The following is an 18749-nucleotide window of genomic DNA, read 5'->3' as shown; positions in this document are numbered from 1 at the left end:
GAGCACACTTTGTTCAGTCTCCAAGTCCACAGGACTAAAATAGAAGATTTCTTTAAAATGGAGGTGAGCAGAAGGAAGCCACATTGTCTTGTCCTCTCACTAGAGGAGTAGTTTTTCTTTAGTCTCTTCCTCTTTTCCCTTCAACCACTGTAGGAGCCACAACAAAGTAGCTCCACCTGAAAGGGAGGGTAGATACAATTCAACTACAACTTCCTAATAATTCAGCAGTTATGTGTCTTGTAGTAAAAATAGCACAAAGCTGGAAGCTAGGAGACCTGGATTATCTACCCAAGATCAACCACTGACTGACCTTTTTAGGCACTGCTCCCTCTTATATAAATAAGGGTGGACACTGCTCCACAACTAGGAGGTTCAGCTGTACGAAAAAGCCAGTTATCTGGCCATTTCTGACCTACAAAGGTGTCAATTTCATAGTTGGAACTAACACATGGATTTACACACAATCTTTCATGCTATACCACCTGTTGCTTATCTTCCTAATCTAATTCTACATAATTCTGGCATCTGCCAACCTTCTAACCCCCTGGATGCCAAAAGAGATTCAAGGAGTGACTCATTAGAGAAATATCTAATTTCACTGAAGACTCCTTAGAATATGAAAGAAGACTAGTACTTCTAAAATAAGGAAGTAATAGAAGCAGTTCCAGACAGACACCACTAATCACAGCTAAGGGAATATATGGGAACAGAGTTTAAAGCGGCTGATACAGGCTCTGAGGCTCCAGGTTATCCTGTTAGTCCCAGAGTTGCTAGGTCATCTTTCCATAGTGTGGAGAGAATATAAATACTTCAGGTTGGGGGGGGGGCAGATGCTGTGTTGGTAATAGACAAGCAATGATGATGCTCCAGCTGTGGGCATTTGGACCAGGTTGCCCACAGTCTAGGTGGGAGGCAGGTAAGGACCAGGTAACAGAAGATTAAAATAAAAGCTTATGTGGCTATAATGGTGAGTCCATAGCTTGTCAACCCGGATTTAACAGAAAGTCAGGAAAATCCAGCAGAATCATTTCAAAACTTTATCTTACTAATTAGCTTGTTGAGTTAAAAAAAAAAAAAGTTATATACTCACATCTGTATGCCTTTTATTTTATTTTCTTGCCCTATTGCTCTGGTTGTGACTCCAAACTATATTGAATAAAACTGCTAGAAGTGAACATCTTTGTCTTATTCCCATTCTTAGGGAGAAAGCATTTAGTCTTTCACAATTAAGTATAATGTCAGTGGTAAACTTGTGGTTTTCACTCTTGGCCAAGTATCAGAGAATAAGCTCTTTGAATAGAAATTTTAATGGAATTTAGATATCAGAGTGGGGAGAAACTGTGTCACTTTTGCCTACCTCATGTCTCCCTGCCTCCTCATATAACAATGCTTTGATTTTTCCCTTAGGGGAAGCCAACATCCCCCACCACCACAGTTCTAGCAGAGTGGGCAGGTGAGTCAGGTCTGGTCAATTTATCTATCCCACCCTCTGGTCCAAGTATTTAGTCCAAGAAAATTCAAATATGGGACTTTAGAATTATTACATAAGGCTTTCTTTCCACTAGATTTATAGATTAGGGATCAACAAAGTATGACACATGACTGAAATCTGGCTTCTACCTGTTTTTGCAAATAAAGTTTTACTGAAATATACCCAGGGGTGCCTGGGTGGCTCAGCCATGAAGTGTCTGCCTTCAGCTCAGATCATGATCCCAGGGCCCCGAGATCAAGCCCCACATCAGGTTCCCTGCTTGGCAGAAAGCCTGCTTCTCCCTCTCCCACTCCTCCTACTCGTGTTCCCTCTCTCGCTGTGTCTGTCTCTGTCAAATAAATAAATAAAGTCTTTAAAAAAGAAAGGAAAGAAAGAAAGAAAGGAAAGAAAGGAAAGAAAGGAAAGAAAGGAAAGAAAGGAAAGAAAGGAAGAAAGAAAGAAAGAAAGAAAGAAAGAAAGAAAGAAAGAAAGAAAGAAAGAAAAGAAAGAAAGAAAGAAAGAAAGAAAGAAAAGAAAGAAATGTAGCCATACCCATTCATTCACACATTGTCTATGGCTGCTTTTGAGCTACACCAGCAAAGTTGAGTAGCTGCAATAGTGACCATAATGCTCCTAAAGCCTAAAATAATTACTATCTGGCCCATTAACAGAATAAGTTTCCTGACTCCTGTTCTTGATAATATAATGTAAGCCTGGAACAGTCTGAAAGCCTATCACCACTATCTGGAAAGAACCTACTAGAAATGACACCAACACAAAAGAAACCAACTCCAATATTATAGAAGTTTCTGGATTCAGAGGGTCCAGAACTATTATACCCTAACTTTTTTTTTAAGTTCCATAAGCCAAGAAATTCAGCTTTTTCTCAGGCCAGGCCAAGTATAAATGAGGCTTCCTTCATTTGAATTCAAATTCGCAACATAGATAAAAACTATAATGCTCATTTCAGAACAACAATTCTAATTTCTTCCTCCATTACATATCCATGAATACCATAAAGACGTTCAAAATTTCTTTTCAACTAGAAAGTCACTGAGCACTAAAAGGTGTAATTTATAAAACAATTAGCTAAAACAGTGTAAAATCAACTAATGCAGGCCTCATTTAGCCTGCTTTTCCAACCAACCATCCTAAAGTGTCATTAAACGATAAAAGAACAAAAAAGGTGCAAACCAGTTACCCCCCTCCAAAAAAAAAAAAAAAAAAGGATGCAACACCGAGGAGGCGGAGCAAGATGGCAGAGGAGTAGGAGACCTGGATTTCGTCTGGTCTCAGGAATTCAGCTGGACAGGGATCAAACCATTCTGAACACCTACGAACTCAACAGGAGACCGAAGAAGAGAGTAGCAACAACTCTCTGAACAGAGAAGCGATCACTTACTGAAAGGTAGGACGTGCAGAGAAGTGAATCAGAGGCGATATTCGGGAAGATAGATGGCGGGGGAGGGGGCCTCCGCCGCTTCTGGCAAGTGATAGAGCCGCAGAGCACAAAATCCGGCACTTTGAGAAGTCGGCTCCGCTGAGGAACATCAGGCCTAGTGGCTAAGCAGGAGGTAGAACCCTCGCGGGACAGTGTGGTCTCAGGACCCTCGAGGTCACAGAAAGACCGGGGATGCCTGGGTGCGGCAGAGCTCCCAGGTATCAGAGCGGGGAAGCCGACTGCAGAGACGGAGCCGAGGCATGGGCTCTCAGCTCAGGGTTGCCATAAACTATGATCGGTGACAGTCGGGCCACTGCTCCTCCAGCAGGGACCCAACAAGAGGCAGAGCCGGGGAGACTCCCCTTCCTCCCCCAGGAGGAGCGGTGCGGGAGCGCACCGCAGGGATCTGCTGGGTTTGGAGACTCCACACCGAGTCCAGTGCCAGAGATAGAAACGCTCGGTCACAGGCTGGGTGAGCACGGAGTGCGACTGGAGACCGGGGAGACAGGAATGATTGAATGCTTTTCTCTGGGGGCGCACTGAGGAGCGGGGCCCCGAGTTCTCCGCTCCTCCAGGCAGAGATTGGGAGGCCACCATTTTCACTCTCATCCTCCAAAGCTGTACCTAAAGCTTGCAGGGAACAAAAGCTCCGGAGAGCAAACCCGAGCATATTAGTTAGCCCGGACTCACAAGGGCGGGGCAATTCTGCCTCCTGGCAAAGACATTTGGGAACCACAGCAACAGGCCCCTCCCCTAGAAGATCAGCAAGAACAGCCAGCCAAGACCAAGTTTACCGATCAAGGAGAACGGGAGAACTCCAGCGCTAGGGGAATACTGCACATAGAATTCATGGCTTTTTTACCATGATTCATTAGTTTTTAAAGTTAATTTTAACTTTTTTTTTGAATTTTTCTTTTTCCCTTTTTCAACTAACATCTTATCCCTTTTTAAAAAAAAACATTTTTATTTTTCATTTTTAGAGTCATATTCTATCCCTTCATAGTAGTTACCCTTATTTTTGGCATATATATATATATAAGTTGTTCTCTCTAAAATTTTGAGAAACACTTTCCTCTAACAGATCAAAATATACCCTAAATCTCTAGTGTATGGCTTTGTTCTAGTCTCCTGCCTGATCACGTTCTCTCCCTTTTTTTTTTTGTTAAATCTTCTTCTTTCTTTTTTCAAACAACTTCTTATCAATTCTTTTTATAAAATCTTTTATAATTTTCATCTTTACAGTCATCTTCCATCCCTTCATTGTATCAACCCTTATTTTGTACATATATGTCTTTCTTTCTTTACAATTTTAGGAGGCACTATCTTCTAACAGACCAAAATACACCCAAAATCTAGTGTTTGGCACTGACCTATGCACTAGCCTGATCATATTTTATCATATTCTGTTTTTTTTTTTGTTTTGTTCTGTTTTTGTTTGTTTTTGTCTTTTTCTTTTTCTTTTTTCTCTTTCTTTTTTCTTTCTTTCCCTTTCTTTTCCCCTGGTTTCAGGTCTTTTCTGATTTGTTTACAGTATATTTTCTGGGGACATTGTTAACCTGTTAGCATTTTGTTCTCTCATTCATCTAGTCTCCTCTGGACAAAATGACAAGACGAAAGAAATCACCTCAGCAAAAAGAACAAGAGGTAGTACCGTCTGCCATGGACCTACTCAATACGGACATCAGTACGATGTCAGACCCTAGAGTTCAGAATCATGATTTTAAAAATACTAGCTGGGCTTGAAAAAAGCATGGAAGTTATTAGAGAAACCCTTCCTGGAGAAATAAAAGAACTAAAATCTAACCAAATCGAAATCAAAAAGGCTATTGATGAGGTGCAATCAAAAATGGGGGCACTAACTGCTAGGATAAATGAGGCAGAAGAGAGAATTAGTGATCTAGAAGACCAAATGATGGAAAATAAAGAAGCTGAGAAAAAGAGAGAGAAACAACTACTGGATCACGAGGGCAGAATTCGAGAGATTAGTGATACTGTAAGACGGAACAACATTAGAATAATTGGGATCCCAGAAGAAGAAGAAAGAGAGAGAGGGGCAAAAGGTATATTGGAGCAAATTATAGCAGAGAACTTCCCTAATGTGGGGAAGGAAACAGGCATCAAAATCCAGGAGGCACAGAGAACCCCTCTCAAAATCAATAAAAATAGGTCAACACCCCGACATCTAATAGTAAAACTTACGAGTCTCAGAGACAAAGAGAAAATCTTGAAAGCAGCTCGGGAGAAGAGATATGTAACCTATAAAGGTACAAACATTAAATTGGCAACAGACCTATCCACAGAGACCTGGCAGGCCAGAAAGGACTGGCATGATATCTTCAGAGTACTAAATGAGAAAAATATGCAGCCAAGAATATGACATCCAGCTAGGCTCTCATTGAAAATTGAAGGAGAGATAAAAAGCTTCCAGGACAAACAAAAACTAAAGGAATTTGCAAACACAAAACCAGCCCTCCAGGAAATATTGAAAGGGGTCCTCTAAGCAAAGGGAGAGCCTAAAAGCAGCTTAGACCAGAAAGGAACACAGACAATATACAGGAACAGTCACCTTACAGGCAATACAATGGCACTAAATTCATATCTTTCAATAGTTACCCTGAATGTAAATGGGCTAAATGCCCCAATCAAAAGACACAGGCTATCAGATTGGATTAAAAAACAAGACCCATCCATATGCTGTCTGCAAAAGACTCATTTTAGACTCAAAGATACCCCCACATTGAAAGTGAGGGGGTGGAAAACCATTTACCATGCTAATGGACACCAAAAGAAAGCTGGGGTGGCAATCCTTATATCAGACAAATTAGATTTTAAAACAAAGACTGTAATAAGAGATGAGGAAGGACACTCTATCCTGCTTAAAGGGTCTATCCACCAAGAAGATCTAACAATTGTAAATATCTATGCCCCTCACATGGGAGCAGCCAATTATATAAGGCAATTAATAACAAAAGCAAAGAAACACATTGACAACAATACAATAATAGTGGGGGACTTTAACACCCCCTCACTGAAATGGACAGATCATCTAAGCAAAAGATCAACAAGGAAATAAAGACTTTAAATGACACACTGGACCAAATGGACTTCACAGACATTCCATCAGAACATTCCATCCCAAAGCAACGGAATACACACTCTTCTCTAGCGCCCATGGAACATTCTCCAGAATAGATCACATCCTAGGTCACAAATCAGGTCTCAACCACTACCAAAAGATTGGAATTATTCCCTGCATGTTTTCAGACCACAATGCTTTGAAAGTAGAACTCAATCACAAGAGGAAAGTTGGAAAGAACTCAAATACATGGAGGCTAAAGAGCATCCTACTAAAGAATGAATGGGTCAACCAGGAAATTAAAGAAGAATTAAAAAAATTCATGGAAACCCATGAAAATGAAAACACAACTGTTCAAAATCTTTGGGATACAGCAAAGGCAGTCCTGAGAGGAAAGTATATAGCAATACAAGCCTTTCTCAAGAAACAAGAAAGGTCTCAAATACACAACCTAACCCTACACCTAAAGGAGCTAGAGAAAAAACAAATAAAGCCTAAACCCAGCAAGAGAAGAGAAATAATAAAGAGCAGAGCAGAAATCAATGAAGTAGAAACCAAAAGAACAGTAGAACAGATCAACGAAACTAGGAGGTGGTTCTTTGAAAGAATTAACAAGATTGATAAACCCCTGGCCAGACTGATCAAAAAGAAAAGAGAAATGACCCAAATCAACAAAATCATGAATGGAAGAGGAGAGATCACAACCAATACCAAAGACATACAAACAATTATAAGAACATATTATGAGCAACTCTATGCCAGCAAATTAGATAACCTGGAAGAAATGGAAGCATTCCTAGAGATGTATCAACTACCAAAATTGAACCAGGAAGAAATAGAAAACCTGAACAGACCTATAACCACTAAGGAAATTGAAGCAGTCATCAAAAATCTCCCAACAAACAAAAGCCCAGGGCCAGATAGCTTCCTAGGGGAATTCTACCAAACATTTCAAGAAGAATTAATAAGAAGAAGGAGAATTAATTTTTCCAAAGAAGACATCCAAATGGCCAACAGACACATGAAAAAGTGCTCAACATCACTCGGCATCAGGGAAATCCAAATCAAATCCTCAATGAGATACCACCTCACACCAGTCAGAATGGCTAAAATTAACAAGTCAGGAAACGACAGATGTTGGCGGGGATGCAGAGAAAAGGGAACCCTTCTACACTGTTGGTGGGAATGCAAGCTGGTGCAACCACTCTGGAAAACAGTATGGCGGTTCCTCAAAAAGTTGAAAATAGAGCTACCATACGATCCAGCGATTGCACTACTGGGTATTTACCACAAAGATACAAATGTAGGGATCTGAAGGGGTATGTGTACCCCAATGTTTATAGCAGCAATGTCCACAATAGCCAAACTGTGGAAAGAGCCAAGATGTCCATCCACAGATGAATGGATCAAGAAGATGTGGTATATATACACAATGGAATATTATGCAGCCATCAAAAGGAATGAGATCTTGCCATGTGCAACGACGTGGATGGAACTGGAGGGTGTTATGCTGAGTGAAATAAGTCAATCAGAGAAAGACATGTATCATATGACCTCACTGATATGAGGAATTCTTAATCTCAGGAAACAAACTGAGGGTTGCTGGAGTGGTGAGAGTGTGGGAAGGATGGGGTGGCTGGGTGATGAACATTGGGGAGGGTATGTGCTATGGTGAGCGCTGTGAATTGTGCAAGACTGTTGAATCACAGATCTGTACCTCTGAAACAAATAATGCAATATATGTTAAGAAAAAAAAAAGAAGAAGAAAATAGCAGGAGGGGAAGAATGAAGGGAGTAAATCGGAGGGGGAGACGAACCATGAGAGACGATGGACTCTGAAAAACAAACTGAGGGTTCTAGAGGGGAGGGGGGTGGGGATGGGTTAGCCTGGTGATGGGTATTAAAGAGGACACGTTCTGCGTGGAGCACTGGGTTTTATGCACAAACAATGAATCATGGAACACTACATCAAAAACTAATGATGTAGTGTATGGTGATTAACATAACAGTAAAAAATTTAAAAAAAAATTTCTCCTTAACCCATTAGTCAAAAAAAAAGATGCAACCGAATAATGATTCACAGAACAATTGAGCTCTAAGTACAAAAACAAAAGTTAGGTGCTGCCATTATAATCTCCCTGATACAAGGCTAATACTCCAAGACCAGTTAGGGAAACAGGTTTCTGCCTCCCTTACCAAAGCCAAAACTTCTAAGGGGATAGATTTAACTAATTAGGGAGAGTGTGATTAAAACTGGAGCTGCTAATTGTCTACTGGGTATGTATTTCCAAGAATGTTCCCTAGAGGCTCTAAGCAATGGGAGACAAAATTAAGCCTAATATTCCTGCCATTTGTGCAGTTATCAACTGTCTGTTTCTCTCTCTTCAGGAAACTTTAAAAGTACACAGAGATGTGGTTCTCAATGCAAGCTATATGTTCCTGTGAGGAAATAATTTTATATTATGTTTAGAAACAGCATTACTTTGTGTTTAAACTTGTTTTAATGTGTACATTCTGGAGCAAGGAGATGTTTCTTTCAACAGCATGCTTTCCATCTGCAGAAGCCAGATGTTAATCTGCAGGAAAACTCAAGTGGTTAGTAAGACCAATTACATACAGACAGAGAACAAATATCAAATGGTAGGGAGAGGGAGGAGGGGGAGGTTTAAAATGGTGTTGGTGAAGCAGTTGTAGAACTGCAGCTTACGGGGGATGGGGAGACCCCAAAACAGTGGGGTTTTTATCCATTCCAAGAATAGTATGCCCTGACAAGATTTTTCTTCCTGAGTACTTCCTCCCCTAGAATTGAAGAATCATTCAAGAAACTCAGATAAAGTATTATAAAAAGGAAATGAATGAGAATTCCTGAAGGCAATTTCACATTTCATCTCTATCAATGATAAAAACCAAACATGTCTAGGGCTTCACATGGGTTCAAATTCTACCTCTGCCACTGTGATGGAAACTGTCAACCACCCTACAGTCTTCTTTCTCTTCTTCTTCCTGGAAGTGATAAAATACCCAGTACTGGCTGAGCCCATGGCTGCCTATGTTCGACCTAGACTTCCCATCCTCCTCCATAGACAGATGTGGCCAATGTAAGTATGTTAGGGCCAATGGAAATGATATGTGCACCCTCTGGGTCCTGGATACTTTCATCTCCATTATCTGGTTGAAAAACAGCAATGACTAGTAGAGCAATCTGGGAAGTCATGGGTTGAGTATGGCAGAATGACCCTGCAAAGCACCAAATGCTCACTTCCAGGCTTGGAGAAATCAACTTCTATGTTATTTAAGCTACTACACTTTGGAGTCTCCTTGTTATGGCAACCTAACCCGCACCCTACCACTATAGTCACTTACTGTCTGTGCTACTCAGCCAAGTTAATGAACCTAAGTCTCACTTTCTTCAACTGTAAAATGGTAGTATTTTGTGATGTCCTAAGATTATACTTATTTAATAAGGTACTAAGAAGAATAAATGGGTTAAGACATGTAATATGCCAAATCTGTAACTTACAAACACAAAAGTGCTCAATTAAGGGTAGGTGATGTTAGCAAAGATAAAGGACAACTTAGGAAGTGGCTTTCAAAGGCCTCTAACAGCAAGCAGCTATTGTGCCCACAAAACCCTAATGGCAGAAATGTCTATCTGCTATATATATATAACAGATAGTGCCTTCCAGCCTCTTTGGTCTTGGCTGCAGAAACCAAATGACAAAAGGGACGTCATCATTTGAAAAGCGTCATGTTAAGATGCACACATTGCGTCCCCGCTGTGGCTCTAAGGCCTACCACCTTCAGAAGTTGACCTGTGACAAATGTGGCTATCCTGCCAAGTGGAAGAGAAAGTATAACTGGAGTGCCAAGGCTAAAAGATGAAATACCACTGGGACCGGTCAAACAGGCACCTAAAAGTTGTCTACTGCAGATTCAGGCCTGGACTCTGTAAAGAAACACCACCTCAACCCAAGAAGGGAGCTGTGGCAGCATCCAGTTCATCTTAAGGATTTCAACAATTAGTCACACAATAAACATCCTGGTTAAAAAAAAAAAAAAGAATAGAAATGTGTATCTGCTTTGAGAGTGTGTATCAGTAACAATGTACTTAGAGAAAACAAGAGGTATCTTACATGTAGTGCAGAAGAATTAAGATTGAATAATGTTCAATTCGAATTTAGCTGTTCCAAACTCTTTAAATGGTTCTTTAAATTTTGCTCTATGTTATTACCAAACACTAGTTATTTGTTTCTGCTCAGTTGAAGGAATGGAGTTTCATGTTTATATACAAAATAGCTAAGTAGAAAGATAAATTCATCAATATAGATCACCTAACCTGGGTAGGCTGAGAAAGAAACATACAAATGAACCGGAATCATCTATACTGGATACCCACCTAGATGCAAAGAGTTCTGTACTCAATGAAGGCTATGGCCTGATGGCCTTGCACACATTCCCCCCTCTGGACTGTGCCTTTGCAAGTGACAACTACTGTTATAGTTAACACTGTGGATTCTTCTTATCTTTTGTTTGTGGGACATGGTTAGAATGTACTCCTAGGATTTCTATAACCCTGATATCTGCTGAACACTGCAGTTGAGATCTTTAGCACCAGGGCCCTGATGTGAGTTTTACATGTCACAAGACACAGAAAAACCATGAAACTACATCAACCAGCAAAGGCCAGCATCTCGAAAATGGGAGCACAGATCACACTACGAAGGCTTAAATCCTTCCATCTACACTGATAATCCCACTGTGTATAATGGGATGTGGGCTACCATGGCAAGGGGAGGCTGAACCAGAAAGTGATGAAAAAAACACAACATAATCTGTATACACTTTTAGAATCATTTATCCTACTCAAACAGGTTTGAGATAACACTTTGCATCCTACTTCATGGACACATCAATATTCAGTAAGCCAGACACTGCCTCCTATAAGAGACCTAAGGACACTACAGTTGCCTTGGCCAAGGGGAGTATCACATAGCCTGAAAGGCCTGAAGGACTGAGAGACCAAAGCTCAGGGACTGCAGCCACACAGAAGCAATATCACTATCGACGAAAGTTAGTTCAAGAGTAAAAGATGCCCTCTGGTACACTGGTCTTGAGAAACCAAGGTTTTAGATCAAGAGCAAAAATCACTGCACTTGGGAAGCAACAAACAACTCACGGCCTATATTTCTGTTCTACTTCCCTGAAGTGTTACTTACAGGCTCCCGGCCATCCATGGCTTCCATCCAGAGCCTCCGGTCCTCTTCCGACAACGCCTGCATGGTGATAACCCCTGGCCTGTGGAGAAAGGAGGAGACAGACATGAACCCAGTGCCACAGGTAGAGAGATCTTGACGAAGGTGAAACTTCAAGAAACACCCATACAACAGACTGAGGTGTTGCTGGGATTAACAACACGAAGTCAGGCACACACACAGCTTTTCAGAGCTGCCTTCCAGTCTCAGAAAGCAAAGTCATCTTCCGAATGCTCCTCAATAAACCCATCTCCCTCAGGGAGGTAGGAAAAAACAGAGCAGACATGAACAGGGTATGGCCAGGCCCATGTGTGTTTCATTACCATACTGTTAAGGGACACAAATGATTAAAGTGATTCCTTTAGACCCTGTTTGTTTCTTGAGGTCTTATTCACTCCTATTCTCCAAAATGCCTAACAGAGAATTTTACTCACAGTAGGACTGCAATTCGTACGTATTCAAGTGAACAGAATTACTGGACTCAAGATTAAAAAGAGGTGAAACAACCAAGCTGGGGGGACCCTGGTCTCCTAACCTCTAAGCTAAGGCTTCTAAACTCCTTTTGACATGGAGATGTTTTATGAAGGTAACTGGCTTTGTAATTATATTAAATGTATATCATTTTTTAAGTGAATACTTGTCATGTCAGGTAATAAGTTCTTTACATGCATTACCTCTTTTCACCCTCTCACTGAAATCTGCTTGCTCTTTCTAACTGAACACAAACCCTCCAGAAAGCTTGCATACAACACCAAATGGTATTTGTTGAGTTCCCCTTACAGATGGCACTCTACAAATAGAGACTTGAGCCATGAAAATGTCCTTGGGAGATGGGGCTAAAAGTCCTCTGTGCTCATTAAAGCAGGAGTTCTTAGGGTCCACAGATGGGTCCAAGAGAGTCTATAAACCACACTTCCATCTCCAAATGTATATATATTTTTCTGTATTAACAGTTCAACCTCACCCATTATCACAAAAGACTGCAACCCTCAAAAAGTTAAGAACTACTGATTTAAATCCTCATCTTTAAAGTTTGAGAAAGCCTAAAAGGAATTAAGAGGTCCATTGAGCAAGAATGAAGTCCTATTGCCATCTTAGTCTGTGGTACCATTAATGATCCCAGAACAGTATGGTAATGAAACACATATGGGCCTGGCTATACCCTGTTCAGCACGAGTCTATTCATTCTGACCCATATAATCACTGGTCCTGACTTATTTCCACAGTTCCATTGAATATGCTAGATCTATTTATGTTGACCGTATTTTAAATATTACATCTGCTTCTTTTCATTGATTATCCCTCAATATCCCTTAAGGAAAAACATTTCCAAAGACGTAAGCATATAAGTACAAGGGGGTTGGGGACTCGAGGGGCACTGGGGTGTGGTGTAAGTGTGTATGCATGTGTTGTGTGTATGTACGGGTGGAGGTGGACAATAGTGGTGGTAGCTGGGTATGCGGGTGGATGAGTGAAGGTGTTGAGCCTGAGGACATTAATTCCCCAGAGGCATTCCTTCCTGTGAAGGCGATCCTGAGCAGTGGCACCCTAACACAGAGAGGACTCAGAAAATACAGTAAGCCTTTTCTCCACAGTCCCTGCCAGGGCCCTCCCTCCTCTTCTCAGAAATTCTCATTCTCAAACCCAAATGCCCATTTCCCACCATGAGCCCATGCAGTACACCAGACCCATTGTCTGCAGACTACTGGCAGTCATGGCTCTACAGAGCTGATCCTTGGCTTGCAGGCATGGCAGACTGATTCTACTCTTCAACCTCAAGTGCAATGATTTAATGGCTTAGAGAGAAAAAGTCTATGAACCTGCAGTCCACTGCACAACTCTCAAGTCCCTGGACCTGAATCTTTGAGTGTTGCTCCAAGTGTTGTGCCTGGACCACCAGCTTCACAATCAGGCATTCCCTTAAAATGGAGATTCTCAACCTGAAACCACCTTACTGAATCTGAATTTCTGGGCTGGGCCTGGGAACTTGGATCTTAACCAACTCCCCAGGTGATCCTGATGCACAGTTAGGGCTGAGACCCACTGCCCTGGGCTGCCCACAGGCCCCCACCCTATCCTTCCTGTCCCCCCACACTAAAGAGCAAAGACACTCTCTGGTATACACTAGGGTCAAGCAGCCAACAAGTCTCCAGTTCATTTCCTGCTAGGTGCTCACCAGCAAACAGTGAGACCAAAATAGTTGCCTAGCATACCAAGATTTTAGGGACCCTGCAGATGTCACATCAACTTCATGGCACACAGTGTGAGATTTCCACCCTGAGCCACAAAGAGGAAGTTCAGACAAACTCAGAGGCCACTTGGCCTTAGTAACCAGGAAAGTCAACAGGATTTGTTTTCATTTCAAGAAGAAATATCAAAATGTAAGTTCTTTTCCACATGTGGTTTTGTTCCCCTTTTTTGTAGGAGGGGGTAGTACAGAACTGAATAAAGTGGATTTAATATGCTTAGTTCTAATCCTATCACCCCCCACCCCCCCGCCCCAAGTTCAGGTAATTTTCTCTCAGTCTCATGTACGTATATCTGGATCACAGTACTATCCTTTCTAGGCATCTAGAAAACACTCCTTCGGCTCCAAGTTTCTGTTCCTTCATTATAATTTAAACCGTAATTACATAAATCTCTTATGTGTGAATTTCCAAGAACCAAGGTGAAAGAGTCAACTTTATTTTGGAATCAAGCAGTAAGTTTCTTTCCATATTCCCCCTCCCTATGTCCCTACTAGCCACCATTCCTCAAAACAAAATAAAGCAAGCAAAACTCCCTATGACTCTGTACTTTCCATGTCAGTCCCTGTAAGACAGCATACTTTCCTAGGGGCATCAGCTTAGTTCATGTTTTAAATGCATCTGGCTTTTCAAAACAAAAATGGAGAGGGGGAAAGAGAAATAGAACTCTCCAGAGAGGAGTATGCAATGAAAAAGGGAAAATATAAAACAATGAAAGAGAACTGGAGTAAATGAGCTCTCTCTAGCTCTACAAAGAATCATGATACTATCAAACATCATAATGGAATAAAAACTATAATAATAATAACCTAGGAGGGTATGTCAGATACTGTGCTAAGCACTATATATAAATTAATTCATTTAATCCTGACAACTACATCATGAGGTAGGTATACTCTCATTATCCCATTGGGCAGATAAAAAAAAAAAAAAAAAAACAAGGCTCAACTAGGTTAAGTACCTTGTCTACAGTCACAGAGCCAGAATCTCAACCCAGCAGTCTATTGCTTCATCCTTGCAAACAAGACCACAGCAAATGTCAAGGTGCCCTAGTCCACAGAGAGCAGATATTGAACACCCAAGTTCTCCGCCATCAAAAAGGATCAGGCCCTCCTCTAAGTACCACAGAGAATTCCTGCATGGTATCAAATAAGATCAAACAATAAAGGGCTCTGTAAAGCCTAAAGTGTTTCATAAATATGATCATAACAAGAACACCATTCAAACAGCCAATCCAAAAAAGAATATGATGATGTCCAGTGTGACTATGGCTCACTTTCTACAGCAGTGATTCTCCACATTTTTTCTGCCTCAAAATACTCAAGACATGGAAAGGTGATGAGTTTTTTAAAAGAACACAAAAAACACTAATCATGGGGGCATGTGGGTGGCTCAGTCTGTTAAGCATCCGCCTTCAGCTCAGGATCCTGAGATCAGGCTCCCTGCTCAGTGGAGAGTCTGCTTTCCCCTCTCCCCCTGCCCCTCCCCCCACCCATGCTCTCTCTCAGACAAATAAGTAAAATCTTTAAAAAAATAAAATTTGAAAGCAGTAATCATAAAGAAAAAATATGAGGAAATTAGGCTTCACCAAAATGAATAATTTTCATTCATAAAAAGGTACCATTAAAAGAGTGAAAAGGCAAACTACAGAGAAAGAGATGTTGTAGTTTATATCTCCAGTGAGACTCTTAACCAGAATATGTAAAGAATGCCAACAAATAAGAAAAAAATGAACCTAATTAATAAAATGGATAAAAGACATGAATAGGTGCTTCATGAAGGACACACAAATGGCCAACAAACATAAGAAACAGGGCCCAACATTATGGCTCTTCAAGGAAGTGCAAATGAAACCACAATGAAATAGAACAAACACCCATTAAATGGAGAGCATTCAGAAGACCACTAATACCAAGTACTGGCAAGAATGCAGAGCTAGTGGAACTCTCATACACTGCTAGAAACAGAACTGATAACACCATTTTGACGTTATCTACTAAAACTAAACATATACCTCACCTGCTGTATGACCTAGCAATTCTACGTCTATGCATACATCCAAGAGAAATGAGTGCATATGTCCATCAACAGACACATTCAAGAATGCTGTTTTATTCTTAACGGCCAAGCTTTACAACAAAAATCTCAAATGTCCGTCTAGGAGAATAAATTGTTTATATTTGAAATGAAAGAAAGAATCCAGACACAAACTACTAACAGTGAGTCCACTGATACCATGTTCAAACACTAGTCCAAGTCATCTATGGTGACAGAATTCAGAACAGTGACTTCATCTTGGGGGAACAGGTATGATGATGACTGGAAGGAAACCTCCTCAGGTAACAGCAATGTTCTATAACCTGATCTGGGTGATTATATAGGTACAGGGGCGGGGGGGGGGGGTAGTCATAAAGATACAGACATAAGATTTGTGCATCTTACTGTGATTACACCTCAATAAAAAAAAAAAAAACCCTTTTAAATACGGAAGAGATAGGCCTTGTCATCAGTAACTTACGCTCACTAGTTATCCTGACACTGGTGTTTCATAGCTGTGTAAGCGCCTAGTGGACGAGTAACTGAACTACTCTATACTCTTCTTTACAAACCAGATTTAAACAGTACCTACTTCCAGGAGTCATTGTGAAGGTTAAACGAGATATTTATGAAGTGTTTCAAAGTGTCAGACACACTGTAAATGCTCCCAAAATTAGTTGTTATCACTGGGGCAGGTGGAGGGAAAAAGATGGCAAGTGTGTAGGAGGATCAAAATTACGGAGGAAGAAGGGCAGGTGTATATAGTTTAAAAAGGAAAGGAAACCAGCCACAGGTGCTTCTGATACACATGACCCCACCCCCGACACACTCACACACAGCACTGAAAATCACACCTCTACTACAAAGGGAGCCAGGCCAGGGGCTGCACTGACACACAGGCTCTGACATCATGGCCATTTCCTTCTTCCTCCTGAGTAAAGCATCAAAGTGGCCTACTTCCCCCTTTTGGAATTAATGTCAGATAACTGATGACAAACAAGGGGTCTTTAGCAAATTCTAGATAATTTGCCAAGGAGCCCACTAGTTGGGAGAAGTAACAAAGGACTTGCAATCCTTTCTAGAGCTCAATCCTAAGATACAAGGTAAGATATGGCACCTCATTTTGACTCTGAATAAATCTTTGGTTAGTGTTGTTATCTTTATCAGCTTTAGAACCGTGAATAAGTATCTGCAATTTTCTCTAAGCTGACACTCCACCTCTCACACAATAGGGGAGGAAATGCAGAAAATTACTCATTTGTCACAGGGTAAACCGTGCCCCAGCACCATATCCCCTTCAACTCTGGCCTCCAGAAAGAGCCCGTGGAAAACAGTGCACCCTTTATGCCACATCCAGGAGCGAGGCCCATCGATGTCAGCTCACAGCCTCCTCAGCAGCAGAGAGCAAGCAGAATCACAACCAGCCCTGACTCCAGGGCCACTCCACAGCTCTCCTGATCTAATCTTATTCCTGAATCTGAGTCAACAATAGTGATCTCAGTGGCTTGGCAACTCCACCACTTCCCACTGGACAAGGAAATGCTGTTGCTGACTCCACCCCACTGAAACAAACACTCACAATCTAACAGTACTAGTCTTTCTAAATCAACCTCCAAAGATCCAAAGATCTAGGGGTCACTCATTCATAAGACTCTAAGTCTTCTGTTGGCAAGAGTTCGTCCTCCAGCTTCCATCCGCACAACAGCACATGTAAGAGTCAAGTTGCTTATATAGGAAGACGGGATGGTGCAGGCATGGAGAACAGGCTGCCATCCACAGTGGAAAAGAGCCGCACAAGTGCTGGGGACGGGAGTGGTCCTTTGCTTCTAAAATGCTACTGGGAAAACAGGTTCCCAATCTTACTAGGGTTCAAGGTTCAGGACATCTTCATTTACACAAAGATATGGCCAAAGTCATGCCAAATAATCTTAGAGAATGACATTGCTTTCTTGTCTATGAGATTACAGACTCAAACGTCAAAAGAGAACAGCAAGTAAGCAAAAGGAGTGAAATTGAATAAAAAGATTATTTATTGCCCCAAGGAAAATAGGTTCAGTGTCATTTTCCTTATAACATGCAGCCCTTTATTTTTTCTTTTGCACATTTACTTTTTGATAGTCATAGGAACAAAAGAGGACTTCCCCTCTATGGGAAAAATAACAGTGCAAGGGCAAGGCAAAGTGGCGGAGGTCACCCGTCATCACAGTGAAACAACAGGGCATGGTGGGGACTGCAGCAAAGTGGAGAGTAGATGGCCCACCTAAAGGAGGCACCCACCCCTCAGCTCTGTAAACATCTGGCACAGGGAGAGGGGGGATTTACAGATTTTTCCAACTTCAGCATGTTGGTTCAAACACCACTCCAGCCAAACCAAACATGTCTGTGGACCACCAGTTTGCAACTTCTAGTGTCTCTGTCTATCTCTGCCTGAGCTCCACCCCAAGTTATGGTGGCATATTAGAAAGTCATCTGATGCATTAGAACCAACAGCAATGCATGTTTGTATTCTTGATTCACTTCACAGCCAAATTCAGCAGAGCATCTCCAGCTCTTCAAAAAAGGAGGAACGTGGGCTACCTCCCCTTTTTTCCCAATACTCAGGACCCAGTGTCATCACTGGAGGGCAACATCAATATACGCAGAGATAAAAAGTTATAAATACGCACCACTCTACAGCACCGAGACAATGATCCACTGAAGGTCCCTGTGATTACACATCCTTCCACATGAGAAGGATATAAGTAGGCTATAGGTAAGAGACAGAGAAACTGAGCGAGAAACCGGAAGCTGCAAACTAGTGGCCCATTAACTGTGACTAATATTTACTGAGTATTTACTATGTGCTAAGCACTGTGCTAAGGACTTTACTTGCCTTATCGTTTATTCTTCAAAATAACCTTATAAAGTAGGTATTAGCATTATACCTCTTTAAAAAACTTGCAAAATGTCATACCACTAGTACGCGGCAAAGTGTCAACTTGAACCCAGTCAGCTGACTCTGAAGCAAAGCCCATATGTAAGCACAATACTGTACTGCCCCCATGTGCATGCAGTGTATGGGCCCTGGGATCCATGGTGACCAGCTCCTTAAGCCTTAAGGGGAGGGAAGGAGAAAGAGGAAGCATAGCTTGTGCGCACTCGCTCTCTCTCTCTCTCTCTCTCTCTCTCTCTCACACACACACACACACACACACACACACACACACACCTTAACAAGTTTTCAGAA

General features: G+C 41.5%; 1 protein-coding gene and 1 pseudogene across 12 annotated transcripts in view; one reads left to right on the top strand and one right to left on the bottom strand.

The window, feature by feature from the left end:
* ARHGAP26 (Rho GTPase activating protein 26) overlaps positions 1-18749 on the bottom strand; it is a 452567-nt gene that overhangs the window by 277904 nt on the left and 155914 nt on the right. For all 12 annotated transcript variants that reach the window (XR_015768163.1, XR_015768164.1, XR_015768165.1 and 9 more), the window contains one exon: positions 11205-11283. Coding sequence is in view for 9 of the 12 variants with exons in the window: in XM_088023297.1 (XP_087879423.1) it covers positions 11205-11283 (79 nt within the window). In the remaining 3 variants the exon portion in view is untranslated. The remainder of the gene's footprint in view (positions 1-11204; positions 11284-18749) is intronic.
* On the top strand, positions 9703-9995 carry LOC114200676 (large ribosomal subunit protein eL37-like; annotated as a pseudogene).

The sequence above is a fragment of the Eumetopias jubatus genome, unplaced genomic scaffold (genome assembly GCF_037043125.1).
Source record: "Eumetopias jubatus isolate StellerSeaLion01/CBP00866 unplaced genomic scaffold, mEumJub1_p1.0 scaffold_5, whole genome shotgun sequence".
Taxonomy (NCBI): Eukaryota; Metazoa; Chordata; class Mammalia; order Carnivora; family Otariidae; genus Eumetopias; species Eumetopias jubatus.
This window is presented reverse-complemented; position numbering and strand designations above follow the sequence as displayed.